The following is a 26907-nucleotide window of genomic DNA, read 5'->3' as shown; positions in this document are numbered from 1 at the left end:
TGGAATGTCTTGTGCTTGCAGCATATCAATCCAGAGCAATGAAATTCATATAAAAGTAAATTTATTACCACAAAAATAAGACATCCTGGATGTAGTGCATAAACAGCTTTGAAGTGAGACTACACAGTACTGGAGGTGACTGCATTGCCCCTGTGTATATTGTATACATTCTAATGCAAACATGGGAAAGATGAGCATCCTGTGGAAAAAGGCACTAAAACAATCAGTCACACAGCATCACGCTGGCATGCGTCGCCTGAGGAATCCTCTTCCTGGTCCCGCTGTGCTCGTGCCTCGGCCAATCAGGAGGCGTCACCAGCACTGAGCAGGTGCAACCAGAGGTCACAGGAGTTCGTCCAAGCCCAGACTCTTCTTTTTTAAAAGAGGTTCTGTGTTTTAAACCTTCACTGAAGTTAAAATGTTAATTCATAAGATAAAACTGGAGCTGAGACTTGTATGTGAAAATGTGTCCTGTAGAGGTTTGTAGAACGTTTCATAAATTTAGCTTGTGGTTTGTTGAGTAGATCACACCTGGAAATCCTTTAACCTAATTAAGTATTGTTGTGGTTTTCCTTAATGCCTTCCTCATGGTGCTCATAAAAAACTGAAGCAAAGCCACAATCTTTGGAAGTGCTACAAGGTGTTTTTTTTTAAGCTGCAATAATCAATTTCAGCCACTAGGGGTCAGAAGAACTCCAAAGCGAACTGTATGACATTGTACCAGACCATGAAGTTGTTAGTGCTAACATGTTAGCAAACAGCTGCCTATGTAAACATCCAGCTCAAGAGGAAATATTTATCTGGAGTTGTATTTCTGTCCATTTGATGAAGTAAGTGCATATTCCTCTTCTTTTAGATCTTGTTTGGTCTCTAGCAACTCCTGAGAAAAATATGTGGCTCTTTAGCAGCTAGATGTTTGATTCACTAACTAGTTTCTGGGGCCTGGAAAACAAATCAGCTAAAATAAGGCCAAAGAACTCAATAGAGCTGCAGGTGATCATTATTTTCAGCTTAGCCACTACAAGCAGCTCCATTCACAATATGAATCGTAATTTAATTCACGGTTAATTTAGAAATGTCAATTAATGCAGCTTTAATTTTATGTTGACATATTTGTTTGAATCATTTACTGAAATAATTACTCTCAACGTACACGTGGTGGCCTGTTCAAAATAGAAATCTTGCAGGTATTTGCTGCATTTTCTCTCGATGAATTAGTTACTGGACAGTTTGGACACATGGACCTACAGCTCCTTGCCAGTGTAAACACAATGTTGACATCATACAGACATATAAAATATATAAATATATACAAAACATATATGTCTCCAGTGTTTTGCTACAGTGATGCACGTGTGCTGTTTACCAGAACCAGATCCGACAAGATCTGTAAATTTAGATTTAGATTTCTGCTTCTTCCCAGAAAAACTCCTAAGTCCTAAATCCTTCATCCTCGCATCTCAGGTCATCACAGAAGTTCTGACCAATTAAATATTCTTTTTATATTTTAAAATATCTCTTATGTCTGAGGCACACACAAACAAGCGATTTCCTGGTGGCTATAGGCAATTAAAACAGATCCTGTTCATTGGTTGGAATGAAAAAAATGCATCAAGTGCTACCAGACGGGGACTTGAGAGCCAGCACCAAAAGCAGTCAGTTAAAGGCTTCCATTGCGCTTCCTCTAGGTGCAAATTAGTAAAGCATACTGTTTGGAAAAGAGGAAAATGTCTTCAGCAGCAGACAGCTCTGATGAACACAGCAGGGCAGCTGGAGGTCTCAGATGTTTGACAAAACCTGCTATGGAGCCACGGAATAAAACATAAAGTGGACTTGGTCTTGGTGTTTTGGTAGAAAAAGCTTTGTAGGAGTAGGGGGGAAAGGCATGTGTAGACCTTTAGCACAGAGAAGGCCACATTCACTGTTTGTGGGAGCTCGTCTTGAATTCACATCTGGACTACGAGAAAAATCTGTCACTGTGGACAAAGATGAACTGAGGGAAACCTGGTGTCAGAACAGAGTCCTGACAAGTCTCCTCCCCTTGGCCTTGATTCTTGGAAAAGTTGCGCTCGTCTCTGTGCTGATTGGCTGTGAGCCCAGCGGAGTGTTCCCGCCTTTCCTTCTCAGCAGGAAGTCAACGCTAGATGACGTCATGGCGTAGAAGACGTTTCCCGTAGCGGGGATGACCAGTTCTGTGTTGTGTAGTGAAGAAGAGAGACAAATAAGCACATCAAATGCTAAAAAGTTTCTCCAAAGATGCTGGACTGATGACGTCAGGACTCTGAAGCTACATGGGGCTCCATGTGTTGTTTTAGTCATAATGTTTAGAAATTTATAAATTTGCAAATGGATCTGAATCTGCTCCAAAATACATACAGCACACACAAAGTCATGCATATATGTGCCAGAATTTTTTCATTCACATATATAAATGAGTAGAGCATATTACCCTATTGTGTAATATCAGTAAATAATAATAAAATCCATGAATCTGCACAAAAAATAACCATTAACTCATCTGAGTTTGGCTTTCCATTAAACCAAAATTTCAGTTAAAAAACAAAATGGTAATGATTGTTTTGTTCAAAGTCATGATGATGATGATGACCTCCATTTGGATAACATAAATACGCCACGTAATGACAAAACCGATCCAGCAATGTACTTTTCCGTTATGTGTGGTGGCCGGAGCGGATTCATTTTCCTTTTTCTGCCCTGCAAACACGTCTTTACCTTTTCCTTCAGGCAGAAGCTGGATCAGCTCATATCTGGATGCCGGTTTGGGGTCCTGATTGTGCTTTTCTAAGGCAGAGCTGATCACAGTGGGGGTCTTGTCATTGCTCGTAACCTGGGGAGAGAGAGGAGAGTAACAATGACACAAGGACAGCTTGATTTGCGCTAATGATATCCTGGGTCCATTGTATCCCCAGGGTCTGATTCTGATGACTATCATTATGGGATCCTTGCACATAAGAGGAAAGGCTGTAAGTGCAGCATGTCGCAGATAATTTCGGGACAGAGCATTTTCTACAATCTCACTGCTGCTGTAACTTAAGATTCAAATGGCTTGAATTGGTACCAGTATGCTTCGGTACAGGTTTCCATCCTGCAGGTCCATCCGTATCCTGATGATTCGCATGTCGGGCCCGGAGCCCTGGATGTTACCGGGGGGGTTGTTGCCGCAGGAGGCCGATCGGCGATGTGATTTTGTGGGGGTGGATGGAGTCAACGTGGCAGGGTTGGAGTCGTTGGTTGGAGGAGACGTGTCAACATCCAGACAGGACACAGATGGAGATCTCATATGCTGCATTAGAAATAAAGACAATGGCCCTGATGACAATCGAGGACGTGAGTGTTTCTCTGGTACAACATCCAAGTTCATGCCAGGGCTGTTTAGCAGGCAAAAGCAAAATGAGAGTCCCCCTCCTGCATGCAGTGCCTGTGACTTGTGCTAACATAGGTGCAAAGCTGGCCTAAAAGTATAAGTAATAACATATTACCTTTGTGAGTTTGGACAGTAAATTATTGACAGGGGTGGGGAAGTCAAAGAGGCTGTCGCTGTCGCCAGCCAGGCTGGTCCGGGAGATACTCAGGCTGCCAACACATGAAGCAACACAATCAAACTAGGGTCGAAATCAGTGACATATATAAAGTCAGAGGTTGAAACTCATTTTTTTCATCAATTAATAACCATATAGACAATAAAATATAATAATAATTAGTTTATGAAAATTGGCCAACAAATTTCCCAGAAGCCAAAGTGATACCTTCAAATTGCTTTCTCTTTTTCTGACCAACAGTATAAAACTCCATAACGTTCAGTTACTTGACCTCTTACTAATTTTCTTTTTATTGACGAGTGGTTAATGGACTAATCACTAACTCATTTTGGTAATATGATTTAGTGTGGCCTGTACATATCCATAAAACTGGGGGATTTGTCGGGAACATTAAAAAAAAAGAAAGAAAGGTAAAAGTTGAAGCAGCAGAAAACCAAAACTTCCACAATTCAAGTCAAGTTCACTTAATTTATATCTAGCTCAAAATGACCAATTTACCAAAAGTTAACTCAGTAGCTTTTTTCACAAGACTCTTCCCGCCTAGTAAATGTCCACATCTGCCACCTGCTCTGTCACACAGACTCAAGCATCACAGGTACATTTCACATGTCACACAGCAGCTTCAGAGCCACAGAAGCAAGTGAGACCACCAACCTAAATCCCACTTAACAGACTGTGAGCTGTGTGAATGTGATATTGTGGTCATTTCACTGTGTCTGTATGTCTGAGAGCATTCAGCATAGCTCACTCTGGGCACTGTGTGATGATCACTGTGGGCGTAAGGCCACGAGGGCTCGGGTCACAAGGCGCCTCAATTTCATTGGACAGTCTGTAACTGAAACAGACATCAACAATCATCATCCAGCAAATGCAAATTTACGGTAAATTCGACAAATGACGTTTTTCTTAACGAGAACTGTGAATATGTTGGTTACTGCATAGTTTAATGAGTAAGTGAACCAAACTGCTTTACCTTTCCTCCTCCGTCAGCGTGGGCACACTCTGATACCACTGTGTGAAGGCCTCGTCACTGGAGAAAACACAGTTTTTGCAGGAAGACTGCAGGAGCCGGATTTGAGCTAAAACCTCAAATTCCTGTTAACAAAGAGGCATATCACCACCAAGTTTCATAATAATAAAAAAAAAAAAAACGCCCACGTTGGCTGATCTAGTATTACTGTGTCAGTGTTTTTTTTCTTCTCATCTTGCACCTGACTGCGCCCTCCGCTTAATCATTTCCTCCCTCAGGTATTACGTTACCTCTGCTCGCACTAATACGCTCTTATCCCTGAAATTATCCCGCGTATGGCTCCTCTTTCTATAGCTCTTACTGCGTTCGGTTCTTCACTCTCCCAGGATGTCGCTGCGAGTCTCACTCATGCACGCCTTTCTATTTGCTCGGTGTGTCGAGAAACAAAAGAGCTCAGAGCGTCGGCTACATGCGGCGTCGTTTATTTTAAGCATTAAGATAGACAACGTATTGAACTTTTCACATTTCATCATCTCTGATGCGCATTGCGATACTCACCCTTCTCCTTTTGTCAAAGTTGATGTAGCCGTTCTGCAAAGGGAGTGACAGGATGTGTTATGTCAGTCTGATTATTGTAAAACAGAGAGCAACTTCCAGCGGTTGTGACCAGCTTTCCCCTTGATAGAGATGAGAGTAACTTACATCCAGCCTGTCTTTGACGGCCGTGTCCAGCATGGTGAGGTCTGTGAGGAAGATACCCAGGTAGGGCACTGTGCCCTGGGCATTGGACTGTGGGACAAAAAAATAAATAAAACTGTTTCATCCACTCCCCAGAGGTTTCTGTTCAGATCATAAAGAGCCCACACAGGGAGGGATTTCAGAGCAGCCGCCTGCAGCTATTTTTCAAACGATGGCTCAGGATCCAGCACATCACACACACACACACACACACTCACACACACACGACAGCCCTTCTGTTCCACTGTGCTGCTGCATGCTGGTCGATCCCCCTTACAACAATCCATCAAACCACTGAAACACCCCCTGCTTAGCGAAAGCCACATCAGTGTCAGGAAAACAGAGTTTTCAAGTACTTTCAGTTTGAAATCCGTTATCAAACTCTCAAGACCTCGGAGTTTATTAATTATAACCGATGAGTGACTTCAACAGAAAAAAACCAAAACAAAACCATTTGATTAGATAAGATTCAGGCGCCCTAAAAATCCACCTGAATCCAAGTTTAAGCACAAATAATTTTTCTGAAGAAATCATACTACATTTTGTCCTCAAACTTTTACAATAATAATGACACTTTTGCAGGGTCTTACATCATTCCTAAAATTTCCAAGGTCTTCCATAAAGGCCTGTGGGGGTGTACACCTCCTCAGGCTAAAATGATTAATATGCACACCAGAAGTGGGCTGTAAAGTTAGTTAAAATTGTTCTTTTTTTGTGCGTGAAGATCACTCAGCAATGAACGTTCATTTTAAGATACTGCTGTGACTGAAACTATCTGAAATATCTCTGTGATCCCAAATGATTTGACACCCCAGTGAGAATTTTAAAAATGTAAATGCTGTACTGTACTGTATAACATTCCTTGGTTTTTATTTCATGAGGGAGTTCATTTTATTTAACTTAGCATTCAACCCATGGACCATCCGCAAAAACAAGGCTGCCTCCCGAAAAACTCACCCTACTAAGATGTTTGTTGTTGAGCCTGTTGTCCAGGTTGGCGAACTTTGACGTGCCCTCCTGCAAGACAAAAGCAAGAAGATTCTCAGGTTCAGATTCATTCTTGACCTGTTGTGTCCATGTAGAACCTGTTCTGAAGCTTTCAAGGCAATGTGGTTCTTTTAAAATTTGAACAAGCATAAGTGGGCCTCTGGTCTAAACTGGTCTGGACTTAACATTAGCCAAGGAGACATAATCATGCCATATAATAAACTGTTGTTATGCTCTTATGTGCTGCAGTGACAGAGTTGTGAATATTTTTTTCTAAACTTTCTTTTATATGTCATAGTCATTTATTGCAAACTCTTTCTGATATTGATATATTTGTGATCGGCTGTTATCACCTGATATATTGTCTAAAAACTGTATAAAAGAGAGAGAAGCAGAAAACTCTCACGATTGAGAAGCTGGAGCCGGCAAATGTTTCATCTAACGTCAAAACAGACCATTCATTTAATCGACTAATCGTTTCAGCTCCACACTGTGTGTTGTCATAACAACTGGGAAATGAAGGATGATATTTCGCCGACATAATCATGCCATATAATAAACTGTTGTTATGCTCTTATGTGCTGCAGTGACAGTGTTGTGAACTAAACTTTCTTTTATATATCAGAGTCATTTATTGCACACTCTTTGTGCTAGTCATTATTAGACAAGCTGAGAGACAAAGAGAAGGAAGTATCTGTGCTGAAAAAAAAATCAAAGGGCAACAGAAAGCGACGTATTTTTCTGAAATCAAAGCTTGAAGTGAAGCCTTCAAAATGAAAGCCCATGTTTGGATGAATTCCTTTGAGGATATCATGGGTAAAATCGTAGCCAATGCAAAGGTATTGATGCCCGCACTGAACCATAACAGCAAAACAAAACACAGCTAATCCTGCCAACTCCCCCAACTCCCTGACACAGCAAACTAAATATAATGTACGTCTTCAGATGAACGTCTCACACTGAAGTCAAAGTGCTGACAGAATAAGGGCAGTTCTGCTCAACCAGATTTGACTGGTTTCTGGTCTTTAAAGCAGTCATAAATCTCTACCACTGAATGTTGTTTGCAGCAGCGTGAGGATAAGACTCGAGTTCAGTCTGTGTAATTTAACAAATGTGGACCAGTGGTGGCACTTGACAGACTTACTGCGCTTCCGATTATGTGATGCTCGTCGGCATGTGAGATATCAGTGAAAGTGCAGAACAGTCACATGATTTCTCAGAGCTGCGTTTAAAGGCTTCACAAACATCACCGTATGCTCGCAGTCAGCATGTAGTTGCTATTAGTCATGCTAGCTGTGTGGCTTATTGCACCACTCGGGCACAGACTGAAACATCTTGACAACTGTTGAATGGATTCAGAGGAAATTTTGTACAGACATTGGTGGTTTGCAGAAGATGTATTCAGATGGTGATCACCTGACTTTTCCTCTGGCACCATCACATTTATTGTTTTGTATGAACTATCATGAAATTTGGTAAAAACATTTTTCCCTCAGGTTGAATAGTAAAACCTTGGATGGTCCTTTAACTCTTTGCTGAGTGTTACTGTGTGGCCAAAATTTCAGTTTGTCTAATATTTTGGGTGCCAGTTGCTATGCTTTATGCTAATTAGCAAAAACAGCATGCTAACACACTAAACTATGATTGTTAGCAGAGCATACATTATACCCACTAAACATCAGTGTGTTAGCATGTTAGCATTTAGCTCAATGCCTCACAGAGCTGCTAGCATGTCTGTAGACTGATGGTTTTGTTTAACAGCTTCCTGTTTAATTCTCGTAATGTTTGGGAGAGCATTTGAGTCTTTGTTTCCCACATGGATTATATTTCTAAAATCAGGTCCGAAACACAGAGGAAGCAGAGATAGTTAAGCTCAAAACTAAGACCAGCACAATCTTTCTTTGTGACTGTGACACTCATGCTGACGGGTAAAAAGTTAAAGTAAGAATAAAGTATCTTTTTTTAGCAAGCCGGTAAAAGCATCCAACAGCAGCCAGGATCAACACAGATTTGAGTAAAAATAGGCCTGAAACAAGTTGAAAACGTCGGGAAAGAGCTGTTGAAATCTCACTCCAGAACAGAACTGCACTAGAAACCCTGTGTTTCAGAAACTGGCAGCTTTCCAGCACAAGAAACTGATCCACCAACCGCTGAACAACCAGCCAGATTTATCACAGACCAACACACAAGCGATCAAATGACAAGATATCAGGAAAACACGTCATTCAGACTCAAACTTTTCACTTTAAACCAAACAAAACCAGTTTAATGCCAGGTCATGACCCATGCAGAGGCCGGTCTCTGTGTGTCTTAAAGATGAAATTTCTCATTGAATCTGCTCCATTCACATGGTAAATGTAGATTAATTAATTCAGAGCCTAAATTCTTCTTTTCAGTCCAGACAGTTTTGAAAACACATTACATTTACATAATCATTCTGCTTTTTGTCTTGGAAACGTACCTCCTTCAGGAGCTCTCTGCTGTGTGAGTAGTTGTCCTTGTCTGAGAATATTTCTGACAGCTCCTCGTATCTCCTCACTGCCTCCCTGTCAAGACCAAAAACAGCAAGATGGTTTACGGTCACTCATTTTTCATATAAATTCATACATTTATTTCAATTACAAGGCTAATCAAACGCAAAGAAGACATTTTGAATTGAAGCTGGGTTTCAAAAGCACAAATTGTTTTTGGACACTGAGGTCTGAGACACTGATGGAAAAACTGAGAACAATACAAACGGGATAATACTGAGTCAGAGAGGCTTAGTGAGGGGACAACTGTGCTGAAGTGGCTGTTTCTAGTTTTAAGGAAAGACATTTTACTTCTGCTTCTTCGTGAGGTTAACAAGGTTGCCTTGGTGCGTAATAAATAAAGTGTATGTAGGTTAACACCAGTTTCCTGTAATGCTGTTGGAAGCCATGAAGACGCTGTGATCCTCCCACTAACCACACATTAACTCACACATTAACTCAGTAATTCTTCAAGTGTTCAAGTGTTCAATTCAAATATTTTAAAACAAATAAGTTCTATGCATCTGAAAATTAACTTTTTTTGTGGGGAACAAATTAAAATATTTTCTATAAAGTGATGTGATAAGATATGATAAACTGATTAATTGAAATGACATAAAAAAGTGGAAAAAAATTCTATTGTTATTATTATTATTCTAACATTTTTCTGTCAGTTGGGTGATTGGGTGATTGATTGACTGATCATTTCAGCTCTGCAACATAGCTGTGGAAAAGAGCTCTTATTTTGAAAATGAGACTATAGTTTGTGCTGGACACCTGAAGACCCACAGCTGCAATGCTTTGCTCACCAGCAGAGGTCAATAAAATTCTTCTCTTACTTAACACTTCAGTACCTCTTGCACTGCACATCTCAGTGCACTGTACAAATTCATGCTGGACATGACAAAGCTCTTATTTTGTTTTTGAATCTTATTTCCTTTTTGGTGAGAGTCGTTCAGCTGCAGACCTGTCAGTGTCCTGCCACGTCCTCCTCAGCCGGTGGATGGGGTTACTCTGCAGGGCAGACACGATGGCATACAGCGAGGAGAAGTTCTTCCTGGCTCGGCATTCCTGTTGAAAGCAAACACAGATGGACACACTCGTTTGCATGCACAAACACACACACACACACACACAGAGTCACGGTAACTGAGAACACCTGTGGGGGTGGATCTGTCTGGTGTTAAGTTACAGTGCTGTCCTGAGGTGCTGAATAATGTATAGTGCTAAAGAGATCTGTCCCAGAAGAAACCTGGGTTGAGCTTAGGGCGGCAGTCTGGCAGCAAGCCCGTGATACCTCACTGTGCCAGGGAGGATATTAGTGTGTGTGAGTGTGTGTGTGTGTGTGTGTGTGGTGACAAATGAAGCTTTGCACAGGAATACTAGAAGGAAGCTGTGTTTTATTCACAGATAAAGAGGTTTGGAAAATCATAAAACTGCTAATGTGACATTAACATCCAAGGACAGGATATGTTTATGTGTGTGATTCTGAGCAGATCCTGTCGCTGCTGTGAGCTCTTCAATATTTTCAAAGAAACTGACTGTTGAGCATAATAACCGTAACACTGCTACTAGGGATACATCATAGTACAAGTACTTATATTTGGGATCCCTAATAGAGATATGAATACTCTGAACTATGTCACTCGCTTAACTTCATCAAAACCAGTTCACTGGCGAGTGTTGAGACTGTCAGGATATATTCATATACTCATATTCAGACCCAAATATTACCAGAGCCACTTCAAACATTCACTTCTGCGAAGCGTGACGGTAGCATGTGGGACATTTTGCTGGAGTCTGCAGAACGGAGTCTGCAGTCTACTTTCGTCATCATCACTTATGCTAAAATGTTTCCAAACTGCTGACGTTGTTCCCCCCACAGCCTACCTGCTCAGCTCGTGTCACACTGACGTTAAGCTGTGCATCAGGTTATATCTGAGTAATTTTATGAGTATGAGTTTCAGTATTAGTGCCCCCTTAATTGTTAGATACTGTAGCTCAGTCAATCTATAATACTGACATTTTAAAGCTGATTCAGAGCGATACTGTTTGCCTTGAGGTTGTACATCACATTTTCTTACTCAGCACATTCCTGGCATGTACTGTTCATGTAGACGATTCCATTTTCTAAAGGTGCAATGGGACTGTAAGTCTACTTAGCGTGTAAATATACGCTGATTTTTAACAATCTCTTCAAAGAAGTAAGAAATTCACTCAAATAGAAGGACCATCATTTCGTTATTTGCTGCTGCTCTGTCGAGAGAATAACCACAAATCTAGACCTTATTGCTGTTCAGTGAGTGATTAAAGTAAAATATACCCGTACAGTCATATCAGAAACCGAGCAGACTATGAATTTGTGATGGTATGTACAAAGTCAGTTCTCAGAATAGGATTATGTTTTGGGGATTAACAGGGATTTATTGTAGGAAAATGCACAGTTGAGTTTTGGTTTTGGAAGACTCGAAACCCCAGTTCCCTTGTAAAAAGCCTGTAAAAATGGCATAAAGTCCTGCATTTTTAGAGCTGTGACCTCTGATTTTTGCATACTGACCTCTGCCACACTGATCCATTTCTCCAGCAGTCGGGCTCTCTGCTGGCTCCGCAGTGTCGTAGGCCAAAGGCAGGATGCTAATACAGCATTGGCCAACTTGTTGAACTGACGGACGGTAGCCCGGACGGACCAACAAACGCCTTCCCTCCCTTTCTTATCCCTCTGGGACCACAGTGAACCGAGGCAGTGGTATGGGACCAGACGGACAAACAGCTCCTGATAAGCACATAGATCCACAAATCACTAATCAAATTCAATCAAAGTCAGTCATGCTGAAAGTTGAGTATCATTGGTCACTATTTTGCCAAAATCAAACGCATGGTCAGGTTTAAAACTCACTGTCTCTATCTTAGTGAGCTGCTCGGCGATGAGCGCTGCAGGGAATCCCAGGATGCTGGTGGGTTCGAACTTGGAAGTGTCAGGAGGAGGGCTGGTGAAACCGGTTTGATCTGCAAAGGGTGAAGCTGTTAAAGAAAACTGCATTCAGAATATTACACACACCTTTGTTTATAGACCATTTATATCTTTACGATCCTTCAGTTTCAGGAAACAACTCTTCTCGGAGCTGTTGCTCTGATCCTTCACCGTGTCCAGGGAAATGATGAGGTTGTTTTGTTCCAGGGAATAGTGGCGTATTTTTTTAAGATAAGACCTTAGTTATCCAGTTATCTTAGGAAAATCAGAGGAAACCAAATTTCCCATTTTAATGAGAAAATAACTTTTTTTTATCTCATGATAACAGGGTATTCCACTCCTGACCTCGAGATTAGAGATTAAAGAACGTGATTGAGAGTCAACGCTCGTAGCTCTGAAGCTGTATTAAGACACAGCAATGCTTTAAGCTAAATGCTAACATTAGCATGGCAACAAGCTCAACCACTGCCAGCACTAACAGGCTGCTGTTTAGCAGGTGCAATGTTTTCCGTTTTCACCTTCTTAGTTTAGCAGGTTCACATTTACTAATTAACACAAACAAAAAGCTCAGGCTCATGGGATTATCATAGCTCTCCAATGAGCTGATGACAGCGCTCGATGAAAAAGTCAGAGGACCACCAAACTTATTACAACTTATCCCCAAAGGGAACTTAAATGACTGCGCAAAATTTAATAGCTGTTGAATTCTGTACCACAGTGGTGCACCATCGGGCTGACGAACTTACAACCTAAAATCGTTTCAAACACATAGCTTTCATTGCAGTGTAGCTGTGCTGTTCAGAATATTTCAGCACGGTCCAATCCTCTAGGTTTTAAACACCCTTCTGGATGCTCCTGAGTTCAGAAAAACACTAGAAAACTGGCCTGAAAAATACAATCTAAAGCAGCTTGGCTTCATTTCTCTCATCAAGGAAATCACAAGCAGTAATTCTACAAGAAAACACCATCTATCAAGGTCTTAAATGTGTCATTTTGATCCCAGTTGAAATACAGACCTTCGTGGGTGTTGGGGAGCAGGGCTTTCTCACTGAGCTCTTCAGCTATCCTGAGGAGGCGAGCACGGAGGTCGACTGCAGATGAGGAGTTCTGTGGGAGGAGGGGGGCCAAGCGCAGCAGGCGAGACGGCTCCCCCAAACTCTTGAAGTCTTCAGGATACTCAGAGAGCCATGTGCTGAACACCGTGCACACGGCTCTGCAGAAAGTGGGAGGGAAATGTTGAAGGATTCAGTATTTCCAGGGCTTTGGGGGATGTTACTAGAAACTTTATGGGTCACAACATCAAAAACCGGATAATCTTTCTTTTGTTGTGAGAATAAAAGGTTCCTTATTGTGCCGTATCGATACATCAGGTCATCAGGAACCAACTTGTGTCTTGTAAATTGAAAGAATAATTTTCAAATCAATCATCAGATTTGGCCGGGAGCCACTGAAGGGAGGTGTGATCGTTGGACTTGCATCTGTTTCTGGTCTAAACCCTGAGCTGCTCCCGGTTGCCGGAAGCAGATAAACAAGCTGCTGCAGATTGGAATTGATTGAGTATATTGATATTTTCCAAGATGTCTATAACGTTGCTGAGAAATCACGTTCTCGGGGGGTTTAGCCAAGAAAAGAAGCTTAGAGATGAGTCGATGATTTAGCGGAAGCAAAGGATCAAGATTTTCTTTTAACAGAGTTTGAATGTTAGCCCTTGGAATTCTAATGTCGCTACATGGATACACATGCTGGTGTAAATAGGCAAGAACACGTTAACTGCTGCTCTTCTTGGCCTGCATTAAAAATCTATACGGCAGTTAAGGTCAGTGTAGTACAGCATCTTTTCTATTAGTTTGCCATCTCAAAATACCAGCAAACGATGTCATAGAAGAAACAGCTTGTTGAGATGCCTTCCAGTTGGTATCTTTTGTTCTGGTGTTCTGTTTTATAACATTATGGCCCACAGCTCTACACATACTGTATATTTAAGTAGCCTACACACACGCACAAACACACAGTAAGTGTTCCACAAAGATGTCGGGTAGCATTTTCCAAAACTCACTTGTTGAAAGATTGTCTCGTCTGGCTCCTCTCACTATCCCCAGGCGGGTTCTCCAATCTGTTAACCAAAACGCAAAAGTTAGTGGAGCGGACAAAAACAGAAACATCAGCGTCATTCACATTCAAATGTGTGCATCTGTTGTGTCATAAATAATACTTATGTTTTGTGCTAATATTTTTTTATGACGTGTTTTTCTCAAGAAGCTGTTGGTCGACCCAATGTTTACAGGTAAACAGAGCATGTTACCCAGGAGTGTTGACTCACTTTTGTGCTGCTCCTTTGGAGGATACAAATACCTCCATTGTGTCTTTCTTCTGTCTGTACTGCTGAAACTGCTGTTCACATTAGAAGACAAACTGCAAAGCTAAACTAACACAGATTTAACTTGTGAAAATGGAAAGTAAGCGAATGGTAAACTGATCACACAGCTTTGCCAAGTCCAGTGTACCCATTTAACTGCACTTAAGTGTTGAGTACACGAGCTACGCAAAGTTTCCATTCGTGGTTCAAAGAGGATGAATCCTACTGACTTTGGTGATTCCTTGACTTTCCTCTGCCGTTACCATGAGTTTGACATTTGTGGTTTTACGTGAAATGTCTCATCACTTTGATTCATGATATCTTTTTAACTGTGGTTTATGAAGTGTTTTTCATCAGATATTGACAAAACAAGTTTGCCTAAAATGACAAAAATAAACTGTGGTTTTGTCTAAACTAGACTGACTGAAATGTTCATTATAATCTCATGATTGATAGAAGATTGACTAAAAAAAATACTAAAATAGTTATGGTTTCATTTGACGATGATAAGACAAAATTGTCAAGACAAGGTTGTGTCAAGGATGAGACTGACTAACAGGGACATTTGACACAGGACCAAGAGTAAGATTAAACAAAATCACACAACATCTGCAAAACCCATAACATCCCCAGCTGTAGTTTCTGTTTAGTGCTAATTTGCTAGCATGCTAACAGGCTAAACTAAAATGGAACATATGGAAAACATTTCACCTGCTAAACATCAGCATGTTATCAATGAATTGTCCCATGGCTGTAGACTCTCAGTTTTGTTACACAATAGCTCCTTATAGTCTTATAGAAATTCTCCATTCACTTTTTGTCTTCCTCCACCCAAACTCCCACAGGACAGCTTCAGCCTGAGATTTCATCGCTTCACACAGCACAAACCCAGCCAGACAGGATACTGACAGCTGCTGTGGTTGCTCTGCACCATTGCACCTGGAGCTGCTATCATTTCCGTTGCTTCACCTTCAACTTTTTTCTTTTCTTTTCTAAACCCTTCCTGAAAACCAGATTATCTCACCAGACATAACAGAACATACGTGTGCAGATTAGAGGTAAACCTGTCCTACCTGTCAGTGAGGATGTCCAGCACTCTCTTCGTGGAGGTGAAGGAACGATAAGTAGAGAGGAAGATGGTGACGAAGGAGGAGTCTCCCATAGCAAACGAGTGGAGGAGGTGGAGCACCAGCTTCTCTTCGGTCCCTGCTTTCACACACTGTGAGCGAGACACAGATGACTGGAGGAAGGACAGGGCAGGAAGGAATAAGAGGCCGACAGAGAACAAGAGAGGAAGTTGAGGTCTTTTCTCATCTCAAATGGCGTGTCGGGTTGGTCACACATGACTTGGCTTACCATTGGACTGCTGGGGACATGCTGCTGTTTGACCACCACTGTGTAGATCACTCCATCCTCCTCTTCCTCCACCACGGTAGACTGTAGAGCAGAGGATGCAGGTTAACACAGGAAGCATTCATGTTCCGCAAAGAATCCATGAAAATCAGCATGAACTTTGGCTTGTTTAAGCCATACTTGACATAAATAACCCGTTTGGCTCAGTGTGGTAAAGAAAATTGTACTAAATTTAAACTTGTCCTTTTACTGAACAAAACAGGCTTACACCATTAGATACTCTCATTAAATTAATGGCTGAGATATCATCTGTTCTACAAGAGACACCCAGCATAGAAGTATGAATAAAAACAGGCATAAAATCCAGCAGCTTTGAACTCATTTCTCACATCCTACATGGCGCTGGAATGATCCTGTTTTAGCCTGGAGGAAAGTCCCTCACACAGTGACCCTATTTTGTACTAGTACTGACTCACTGGCACATTATCCCCTGCAAGTTACAATGTGCAACACAAACCAGCCTTACCAAATCCAGAGGACAGTACCAGGTAGTCTTCATTGGTGAGGGCTCTGCCTGAGGACGACAAACAAAAAAAGGCTTTAAGTCAAAAGTACTTAGTGCTTATTTTCTTACTGGAACGAGGCAACATCCCGAACGAGTGAAGCGGCAGTGAGCCAGCACACCATGCAGTCTTTAAGTGTGAAGTCTGAGGCAGAAGGTGCAAACTGATCCTGACCTGCCATCACAGACTGCATGTGCACTCCAGCCAGAGAAGGATTTTCCTGTTTCTTCTGATGAGTCACACAGTGTGATGCATACAGTATTAAACACATGCATGTTTGTCTTTTTATGCTCATGGCCATACAGTAGCATCACCTTTGCATTCCCACTGCTACTTAAGGTATGTTTAACATATTGCTTATTACTTGCACACATACTGTACATGCACACACAGATGTAAAACTCAGTATCTTCCCTGTAAGTCTAATTCAGTTTTCTTTATTTATTTCTTCCTGAAGTGCTTCTTTTTTATATTTTGTTCTACTTTAAAGAGCCATTTTATTGTTTTGTGCAATTTTAATTTAAAATATCTGAATATTGGTTTAGACATTTTCTGTGTGTATTTTTTGTGTGTCTTTTTGGAGTTTGGGAGCTTCGTATGCACAAGATGCAACAAAACTTCTGAATTTTAGGTAAATAGTTTAATAAATATCATGCAGCCCCCACATTTTCAGGTCTCATTTTCACCACAGATTACAAAAGCAAGAGGAAATTTAAAAGTTTAAAAGTAGTAGCAGTTTAAAATGAAGTCTTTTTCCTTCCTTAAAAACTCCTTTAAAAGTGCCCACACCAAGTTGAATCGAGTTATCATCAACTACATATTGATGTCTCATGGCCCATGCATAGCACGATAACAAGTCTTGTTTAGAAGACACACATTTTTAATAAGTCTTAAAACACAGGTGGTGGAAAATAACTAATTTAGTAAAGTGCTGTGGTAAAAGTATAGTTTTGAGGTACTTTACTTGAATAATCCCATGCGGGATAATTTTAGAGTTTTACTTCACTACATTTCAGTAGCAAACAGATTGATAACTAAATCACTAATTAAGGTAAATCAGGTAGAGCAGTTGTATTGGGATTCATTTCTGTTGGGTATATCTGACCAGACTTCAGCTGCTGAGAAGGACTTGAAGCAACACCACACTGCAGGTTGTTTTTTGGGGTACACTGAAGCACAGATTACATTTGACTCACATGGACTCCTCTGTCCCCATAACATACAAAAGCTCCTTTGCCCAACACGCTCAAACCCACAGCCCTGAGATCAAGAGCCTTGTGTTTTAACCACTGAGCTAGCCAGACACTGTACTTCTAATATTGTACTTTTAATCACAATGCATTTATATGACAGCGACAGCTACTGCTTACCGCACATATTACTGTTATTTTACATAACAGTAAACATATAATAAGCTTACAAAATACAACATTTGACCAAAGATTAAAGCAGATTAAATGCAATCATTCTGACACATGAGTGCTTATAAAAAGATAAGGATCCGAGTCCCTTTCCAATATCGCTAAAGCTCCACATAAGGTTGTCACAGATCTTACAATCACACCTGCAGAGTTTGACTTAAAAATGGAAAATCAGCCTTTGCTGTTTCTTTACTGATGCAAATTAATCTTAACCAGTTTTAAAAACATTAATAATTAAGATCTAGTTGTTGCTTCTTGAAGTAAGGTTGCATTGTACATTTCCCCACTGCGGGACTAATAAAGACCTATCTTATGTAGACTGCAGAGTGTGTATTTAAGTTATACTTTGATTGATCACACATTACACGACTCCTGCTACACTGATAGTTTTGCAACTGTGACTTTCCATGATAAAAAATGCATGAGTAAAACACTGCATGATGTCATCTGGGTTGTCTGGCGTAATTTCTAGATTCCAGTCAACAGCCTTCGAAACACAAAGAGCAACACCTTGGAAACATACTCAAAACAAATACACCAAAAATGCAAACTCAGACAAACCACTTTGGCCTGGAAAAAGTAAAAAGCGAATGACCGTCCTACAATTTCATTCATTTTGCATGAGCTGATGTGTGAGATTTCTTATATGCAAATTCAAAGATCACATGTGAGCTATTAGACGTGTTCTCCCTGCTCAACCCATGGTGTAAATATTTGTAATAAACCCTTGTTAGTCTCTATTAGCCTCTGCAAAATTACCTTATCTGAAGGTCGAAGGTCAACACTGCAAACGAGTGCTCCTTGCATTCAAAAAGGGATCCAACTGCACAGAGTCATACGGTCTGTGTATCCAACCTGTTATTCTTCTACCCGCTCTCTGCTTGCTTCTACTTTAAATATGCCTGCGGTTCTATCTTTCCCATGAAACCAGTCCAAGCACAGACACACACACACGCAAACAAACACAGAGAAAAAAAAAATGGTCACACAAGTTACCTTTCCCTCGACAAGTCCAGACAGGTAGCAATCCCTAAGCTTCCTGGAAATCTTCAAGATAAAGGTACGAACAGCACTTCTGTCTTCTCCATGTTCTCTCATCTGTTGCTCCCTTCTTTTTATCTCGCTCTCTATACTTGACCGAGGCTTAATTCACCGTCAGCTGACCCAGATCCTAGTATGAGTCTTTACTGTTTGCCCCTCTACGTCTAGTGGCTCTGTATCACAAACACACACCTGAAGGAGGAGCTAAGTCCAGCCCCCACGAGCCTACATCACCGGGCCACACCCGTTGTTCACACACACACAGAAAGAGAGAGAGAGATATGTTGTGATAGCACAACACTCATTTCCAGTGAGTCACTTTTTACACAGTCACCCATGGACACACAGTGCTCACACAAATACAGACCCTCATCAATAGACACATGCATGGGCACTGCCTGCACACACACACACACACACACACACACACACATTGAGAGACAAAGCCCTGAAGCTATTTCCAGAACAATGCTCCCTCTCTTTTTCTCCCCTCATGCTCTCTTTGTCTTTGCAGATGACCTTCCCATGCGGCTAAACCTGTTTAACTGTATATCCTGTTTAATACAACACTTAGTTTACATGAAGCTGGACCGCCCTCGTACTGTGTTTTTATTTTACAGGCCTGACATGCTGTTTGAGCAATAAGAGTTCTATAGTTTTGTAACGAGAGGTAATAAATGTTCAGACAGCTCCTAAACCAGGAAGCAAACTGTGTTTATTCAAGGGGCTAATGACACTGCAGAGTGAAGCCATGCTAACTAGGTGCAGACTTTCACAGATGTGTGCAGAGGTTATGTTTCTGCTGGCTACTTACACTGATGGTGCTACAACTGAATCAGTCAGTCTGTGGGCTGTTAAACCAAAATGAAGAGAAGAGAAAAGTAAGAAATAGAGTAGATGCTTTATGAAACTGTAAAATAAAGAGAAAAAACTAATAATGTGCAAAAAAATGTTAATGTGAAATGTTTTTCAAACTATTTCAGGAGCAGTTAATGTTGTCATAAGTCTGCTAATGAGCATTAGTCATCTTAAAAACCAGACTTCACGCAGAGTAAACAGTATTTACTCTGACCAAAAACATGACATCACCTACCATTAGGTCCTGCTAACTTGTAATGGCTTTATTTATTTTGGGTTTAGAAGAGTACATATTAAAACTTGCTGAGGATTCACGATATAATGGACTAAATTGCAATTTTCTTAAAGGAAAGTAGGTTTGTTATTATACAACATATATTAAAGATGTAACATGTGACATTACTGCATTAAAGCCTCCACATTATTCCCAACGTTTCCAACAAGATTCCAACACAACTGGAACTCATATTTAGCATTGAAACGGTCTTAGCTTGTGTAAGATAATTGTTTCCCTCTAAGTCACAGGCCTACTGCTTACTTATACAAGAGTGAAAGTGATTTGAAGCTCTGTTGCTGGTCATTTGTCTGGTCTTTAGCACTTCAGCTCAGCGACCCTCTGGGCCTTTGTCATAAACAAAGAAAACTAGCCCTTATTCCACACAGAGATGTTATATTGAGATACTTAAGATAAAAACACATTCAGTAGAGCACCAATTGGCTTTGTACTCTGACACCAGGCTGAATCTTGGTCAGAGGAAAAAAAAAACCCAGCCTTTTCTGTGGAGAATATTTTCAAAGAATAATACGTGTTTGTAATTTGGAGTTCAGCTCCCTCAAAGGCTGTTAGATAAGCATCATGATTATAGGCCGCTGTGGTGGGTGGCTTGATTTTGGTTCTCGTTCATACACAAGGACTTTGCAGCTGTTATTTCGGAATCTCGACTAAAAGTTGCATGTAAAATGGTGTATGTCATTCTGTCATACACCATCAAAAAGGGGACAGTGGGTATACGGATTTGGCGAGGGGCCCATTGAGAATGACCATGCACAGAGTCCAGAATTTTGTGCTACGCCCCTGCATATAACACTTTGTTTATATTCTTTTGAAAGATGGGATCTTCTCTTAGGGCCCTGAGCTCTACTTTTTCTTAAAGCTCCCCCACCCCCAGCTGCATGCAGGAAGTGCATAATAAGTGGAGACAAACACAGGAAGCAGGACGTGCTGTCGTGTTGCGACGCTGTTTTTCTTCCCTTCTCCTTCCATCACAAGTCCAGGCTGTGTCGACCTCTCCTCCTGAACAACTACGTCAGCTATTGGACGGCACCAGAAAATTGGCGAGCAGGAAGCCAACTCTCCATTTTCACTCCCCGGTTTCAAAAAACAATCAGTTCCAACAACTTTTTCCTTAAACAAATCCATGTAGTTGGACTTCCGTTGTGCCAAAAAGCTTTGACTTTGAACAAATACACACACAGCTGACCTGACGCCCTTATTTACAACCCTGCTCAAGTCTTTCCACCAAACAGGGGGTCATAAATACATCTTCTGAGGCTTTATTTAAAGATAACCATTGTTTTTTGAGTGGTCCACAACCCCGACCCCTTCCTTCCTATCTTTCTTTCTGCTCCTCTTCTCACGCTTTCATCTATGAATCCCTTGGTGCCCGTTATCTACACTCTTTCAAGTAAAACTCTTTGGCATTATAGAGTCAAAGCTGTTCTATTCCCCTTAAAGGAAAAAAAAATCCTTACGTGGTTAGGATTACTCTGTTTCAGTAGATATCATCAGTCTGTGATGTTCTGCAACTTAGTTTGTAGGGAATAGCTGACTTTTTGGTGTGCAAACTTTGCTTTAAACCAGCTCCTCTGTTTCTACATTAGTGAGCGACTGCCCTGAAAATTATTTACTTGTTCCTGTCAGTCAAAAGTGGGTTCACGGGTATATACTGTAACATGTGGTAAAATATATGGTCAAAATTATGTGGACACCTGAACATTATACGCAAATGTGGTTGCTTAATTCCAAGAACTGGCAATCCAACCTTCATATCTACATCATTTAGCGAAAATGGAGCCAAGTTTTGAATTTGGGGTCATTTTGAGCCCGCATCAAGATTGGGCAATATGTATTTTAACCACTGCATTGAAAAGAAGTAACGTCATTGGTATTGGACACCTTTAATGTATCAAAACACTGATGTGAATATGACACCAGTGAATCATTCAGATGGACTCTATTCATGAAATGTAAGTCCACTCGAATGGACTGTTTTTCACGTTTTTGCTTCTTTCACCTGTAAGCTTCTCTGTTCGCTTGAGGCCACCAGTGGGCCATGCATTCTGACCTACACATTCAAGTTTCCCTCATGAAAGAATGAACAAGTGGCTGTATTGGATTCCACTCGACAGACCATCCTTGGAGACGGCCTGTGATACCAGATACTGTTTATGTGGGAGAGCAGGTGTACACCACATCGACCGGCCAAACCACCACATGCACTATTTACTGCGAGGCCCAGCAGCCGTTGTGTGACATGTGCACGGAGGAAGTCTGCTCATTCGGAAAGAGGGTCAGTGCGACTTCTTTTTTTAGCTGCAACGAGTTTCTCAAGGCCCGGCGTGAAGTAAAACCACAAAGCCGTTTGCAGGTCGTGTGTGGTGGGGGTAAGAAAGTTGTTGTAGGTAGATCATCATGACTCAGGCAAAATGCTTTGTTACAAATAAAGCTGTTTTGATTAAAGCTGAAAGAGAGAAGAAGTCCTCAGTTGTAGATCAAAAGACAACAATGCTTGCAAATGCAACAAAAAGTCTCACGATATTCTAAAAGGCCTCAAAATAACAATCGAAGTGTGTGTGAAGTTCAGACAGCAACCATCTGAAAAGCTTCTGATAAGTTTTAAACGAACCTCACAATCGAGTCAGTAAACATTAACAGAGGTGAAAGGTTGTGGGAATTTCAACTGTGCCACGAACCCTTTAACTTCCTTAATCTTAGCTCAACTTGGGTCCATATTACAGATGCTAGCCTGCACTTTAAGGACAAACTGCATGGAAGTGGAGAGTTTTACCCAATAGAACAAACTCAGGAGAAACGTGTTGATTAGAAGTACGTTAACATTCGAACAAGAAACAAATCCCACAGCCACAGCAGCTCTGTGAGGCTCACAACAGTAACATCACCGTGCTCACAATGAGAATGCAAACAGGTGCAATGTTTGCCATGTCCAGCGTCTTAGCTCAGTGTGTTAGAATGCTAAGATTTGCTAATTAGCAATAAAGACAAAGTCGAGTCGAGGTATTTGGACATGAACCAAAGTACTGGACAAATTAGTGCTGTTTTATGAGATTTCAAGACCTTTCCCAGTCTTTTGCTGCCCCTGTGCCAACTTGTTTTGAGTTGATGAGGTAAAAACATTAAATATATTATCTGTGAACTGTTTTCAAGTGAATATATGTCAAAAAAGATTATCTTATTATTACACTCTGTTATATTTATGTTTTGTGCAGTGTCACAGCTTCTTGGAATCAGGTTGCCTTGGGAAAAACTGAAAATCTCAACCTCATGGTGGCACTACAGAGGGAAAGTCAGGGCTCACTCTCTGTAGTGAAAATCTGAACTAAAAACAAATTTAATTTTCAATTTCATCAGTCGATATAACAGGCTGAATTTATCCAGTTTCTGGAAAATAAGCAAGCACAGGCACACACGCCATCTTCAATGACGACGGCTTTCCTGAGAACCAGCTAACCACGTCTGTTGTTGATTCAAAAGGCTGGTGCTTGAATGCAGCTTGTACAGTTTCACAGAGGACTACTCTGAACGCTGTCAGCTGTGTCGGCCAGAGGAGCCACGCCAAATAAAAGGTTTTCCTAATCCCCGCTCAGCTCAGCCTCATCACTTATGTGCGCGAACAGATGAAAAACTTGAGCAGTCAGTGGGAGAATGTCACTACTCAACAACAACAAAACGAAGGCTGTGAGAAATATTGCAGCTTCATATCACTCTCAATAACGCGCTCAGGTGACAAACTGATGGATGCATTTCAATGAGGCAAAAACGAAAAAACACCCACCTGTGAAGTTTCCAATTCATTGCTGCCGCTCACCCTCCCTGATTGGCTGCTCGGGGTGCCACTGTCAGACGGTAAGGGCCGGTAGCCAATGAGAGGCACGCTGTTTGACTCCACCCCCGGCAGGTCATAACCAGCTGTTCGCATGCTACGGGGCAGCATGGTGCCAGCTGCCACAGACAGAAAGAACATAAGAAAAGAAATGTTTCATGGTCTCCTAGGCAGCCATTTGGGGAAACATCTTGAGAGTTTGTTGGGATTAAATAAACGTTCATTAGTGCTCACATTAGCAGCTCATTATACTTTAATTGTCCTTGTAAATCACACTAGAAGAGAGCGTATTCCTTACAAGATCAGGAAAAAATGGACATTGGTTTTAGTTTACTTTAGTATATTTAGTTATTAGTTTGTTTTTTTTAAACTGACTGATTGGTTTAGGGTCAAAATACATTTCTGATTCGCTTTTCAGATTGTCTGGGACGGGTCTGCCTCAGAATCGTAACTGAACACAAAGGAGGTCGTGTTTTTGAAACAACTTTCAGTTCTTTAAATCTGAGGCTTAAGCCTGTCTGCTAGTCACTTCCTTTTTCAATTCAATTAACTTGAGACTATCCATTCACATCTTACTCCTCTTAAGTGCTGCCCATGTCCTTTATTAACACATTGTGTTTCTGTTAAACCTCGTCTTATGGGACAGGTGCCTGCATGAATACTCAAACAGGTTTTGGTTAAGTAAACATTCCTGCTGTTCATTCTGCGCATTAACGATCTTTAAATGTAAGTCAAAAATTAGGACTGCAATGATTAGTTGATTAGTGTGTGTGTGTGTGTGTATGTGTGTGTGTGTGTGTGTGTGCAGAGGCAGCGTACTGTGAGTGACACCAGAACAAAGCAGTTTAGTTTTTTTAATCCTGTTCATCCGGCTTAGGTGCTTATAATGGTCGAGAAAACCGTTATTTTTCTAAAATGCATCCACATTTTGGCAAACTAACAAAAAAAATCACAGGGCCTGGAAACAGATGAATAAACTTGTGATCACATTAGAATCTAATTACAACAAAATTGCACCAATAAACATCCATCCATCCATCCATCCAGCTGCTTATCCGTCAGGGTCGCGGGGGAGCTGGAGCCTATCCCAGCTGACTACGGGCGAGAGGCGGGGTTCACCCTGGACTGGTCGCCAGTCAATCGCAGGGCCGACACACAAAGACAGACAACCACACACTCACACCTCGGGGCAATGTAGAGTAGCCAATTAACCTAATGTGCATGTTTTTGGGATTGTGGGCGAAAGTCGGAGTACCGAAGATCAACACGGGACGGTTTATCAGGCCCAGGTTGTTTATTATGACAGCAGTTCAGCAACCTCTGAGTGCAGATTCACGACATTTTAGATGATGGAATCAGACTACAGTAAGCTCAGCATTCTGTACACAATTAGTTTGACACATTCCCTGTGCCCTGCAGCAGGTCAGGATTTGCATAGCAACCCCTCCTTCCATTTCCCTTTCCCCTCTTTGGTATTTGGATTGCCATGAAGATAGACATCTAGTAAACAGTGTTTCAGGAAGAGAGGTGTAGGGGGGAGGCTGATGCACAGCTTGATACGGTGTAAGTGCTATGGAAAAGTGAACTCTTATGCGCTGATGCAAGTCTTTACCCTTAGAGTAAAACCACTTTTTGGTCATCCAATTGAGCAGGCTTTACATGGTGATGCTGATGCGTTCTTTGCAGTTACTTATGACTTTGTTTGTGAGCAAAGCGTGCAGACTGGCAGTCATGTGGCTGCTGTAGCTGAAAAGCCACAGAATCAATCCCCTACTGACCCCCACCCAACGACCACCCCCACCCCGCTGACCCTCACAGCTATGGATAAAAAGCCTTTAATGTGATAATAAAAATGTCCCAGCACTGCTAACTTTCCACTGTGCTTTTAGCTCCGACTCCTGCTGCTCAGTAGCTGCTAACTGCAAAGGTACTTTCTCTTACATAACGACTTATCATCGCTGCAGGTTTGTAATCTTGTTCATTTTAATCTTGCTTAGGAAACTACTTTACAGTCAGCCACATGAAGCAGGCCTGCAGGGAAAGCCAGTGATAAACAGTGCAGTTTATGCACTGACCAACGGCTGAGCAGACGTCTGAATGCCTGCTATTCACTGGCTCTGACCACATATGACCGAGCTGTACACACTCATATAGAGCTGTAACTAGGTTACAGATAAGTCACACCCCATAATGCTCCTTTTTCTGCACAATAACCGCAGCCATAGGGTGGTGCTGCAGTTGTGTTCAGTCCTAATGGCAGCTCCTGTCACACTGTAGGCTGGATGATGACAATAAAGTCTGTCGGTATGAGGGCTGTAAAAGTTTGTGCGTACTGACACTCTTATTACAACACACAAGTGTGACAGACGATGACATTTGCTTCCTACTGTGAGTCGCTCGATGACATGGAGCCGATGGAAATTTCAAAATATATTTACAAAATGCACGAAAAAGTGGAAGAGAAATGGGGGAGGCTGTAATTCAACTTACTGATAGCCAAGTGTCATTCGCAGGATGTGGGCTTTCCAACTGTGCTCAGCCGGATTCAGGCAGCACCGGGTGACCGCTGGCCGGCTCAGCTGAGGAGAGTCGCACCCATCTGTACCACCACCGTCACCGACGACAACGACGAGGCAGCGCCGTCCTCCACCTCAGCCTCCTCCACCCTCTCTCTCTCTCTCTCTCTCTCTCTCTCACCCCTCCTTCTCTATCAGTGTCCACACACCGCTCGACTGTCCAGACTTCAGCAGCTGATAGCGCACTTTGGTCAAGCTGCAAACTCCCTCCCTCTCCTCTCTTCCCCTCCCTCCCTCCCTCCCTCCCTTCCTCTCTGTCTCGCTCTGTCGTCGCAGTTCCTGTATGTTGAGTGCACTCGGCGCTTTGGCAACAGCTCGGTGGCACCGTGAGGCTCACAGTGTGAGGATACTGTACATCACACCGGCATCGACGCACCGCCGGGGAGGGGGACGCGGCGCGCACTTCCGCACGGCCGCCTCGCACGCGCGCACGTACACACGCACGAGCTTTTCTGACAACCTGCCTTCACCTCATGTAACCTAATCCCGACCCCAACCATAACCCCACATCCAAAAGGCCAGTGGGTTAACTTTACTTTGATTCATTTGTTCATGTTGGTTGCACAGCAAACCATAATTCAGTCAAGATCCGCGCAAATCCTGATTAGAAAACCAAACATGAATCAGCAAACAAATCCCCATTATTACGCAGTCAAACAGTAATTCTAACCCCAAACTCAAGAGCAAATACTCAGATAATCCCGCTCCCAAGTTTACAGAGTATTTCCATTTTATGCTACTTTATAGTCCCTCATAACTATTTATTTGACAGTCTGATTACCACAGACACCATGAGATGGTGATGTGTACGCCTATTGTGTACAGGAAGCTGAAATACACAAGTGGAAAATGACCAGAAGGAAACAACTCGAAGACACAATA

The 26907-nt window shown here is 41.8% G+C and overlaps 1 protein-coding gene across 5 annotated transcripts; it reads right to left on the bottom strand.

The window, feature by feature from the left end:
- Positions 1-44: 44 nt before the first annotated feature.
- Positions 45-26214, bottom strand: rgl2 (ral guanine nucleotide dissociation stimulator-like 2). 5 transcript variants are annotated; one of them, XM_046398318.1, is made up of 20 exons: positions 25940-26214; positions 23402-23568; positions 15972-16019; positions 15449-15529; positions 15166-15311; positions 13793-13849; positions 12753-12949; positions 11662-11786; positions 11323-11538; positions 9733-9836; positions 8717-8801; positions 6226-6285; positions 5233-5319; positions 5089-5121; positions 4534-4655; positions 4309-4395; positions 3501-3594; positions 3080-3304; positions 2734-2848; positions 45-2192 (listed from the first exon to the last, which is right to left on the bottom strand). In XM_046398318.1, the coding sequence occupies exons 2-20, from the start codon at positions 23558-23560 to the stop codon at positions 2011-2013; spliced, it is 2223 nt and encodes a 740-aa protein (XP_046254274.1). In that variant the 5' UTR covers positions 23561-23568; positions 25940-26214; the 3' UTR covers positions 45-2010. The 5 variants fall into 5 exon arrangements, with proteins under 5 accessions (XP_046254274.1, XP_046254272.1, XP_046254273.1 ...); XM_046398316.1 differs by having other exon boundaries at positions 15166-15332; positions 25940-26213; XM_046398317.1 differs by having other exon boundaries at positions 11662-11771; positions 15166-15332; positions 25940-26212.
- Positions 26215-26907: the final 693 nt, after the last annotated feature.

The sequence above is a fragment of the Scatophagus argus genome, chromosome 9, assembly GCF_020382885.2.
Source record: "Scatophagus argus isolate fScaArg1 chromosome 9, fScaArg1.pri, whole genome shotgun sequence".
NCBI classification, from domain to species: domain Eukaryota; kingdom Metazoa; phylum Chordata; class Actinopteri; family Scatophagidae; genus Scatophagus; species Scatophagus argus.
Note: the sequence above shows the minus strand (reverse complement) of the source record. Positions and strands in the feature narration are given on the sequence as shown.

Coding starts and splice junctions, on each gene's coding strand:
- rgl2 (XM_046398316.1), bottom strand. CDS start 23,560: ATGCTGCCCCGTAGCATGCGAACAGCTGGTTATGACCTGCCGGGGGTG. Junction 11,787..12,752: donor GCTCCCCAACACCCACGAAG/GTCTGTATTTCA, acceptor TTTCTTTAACAG/CTTCACCCTTTGCAGATCAA. Junction 2,193..2,733: donor GCTTCTGCCTGAAGGAAAAG/GTAAAGACGTGT, acceptor TACACAACACAG/AACTGGTCATCCCCGCTACG.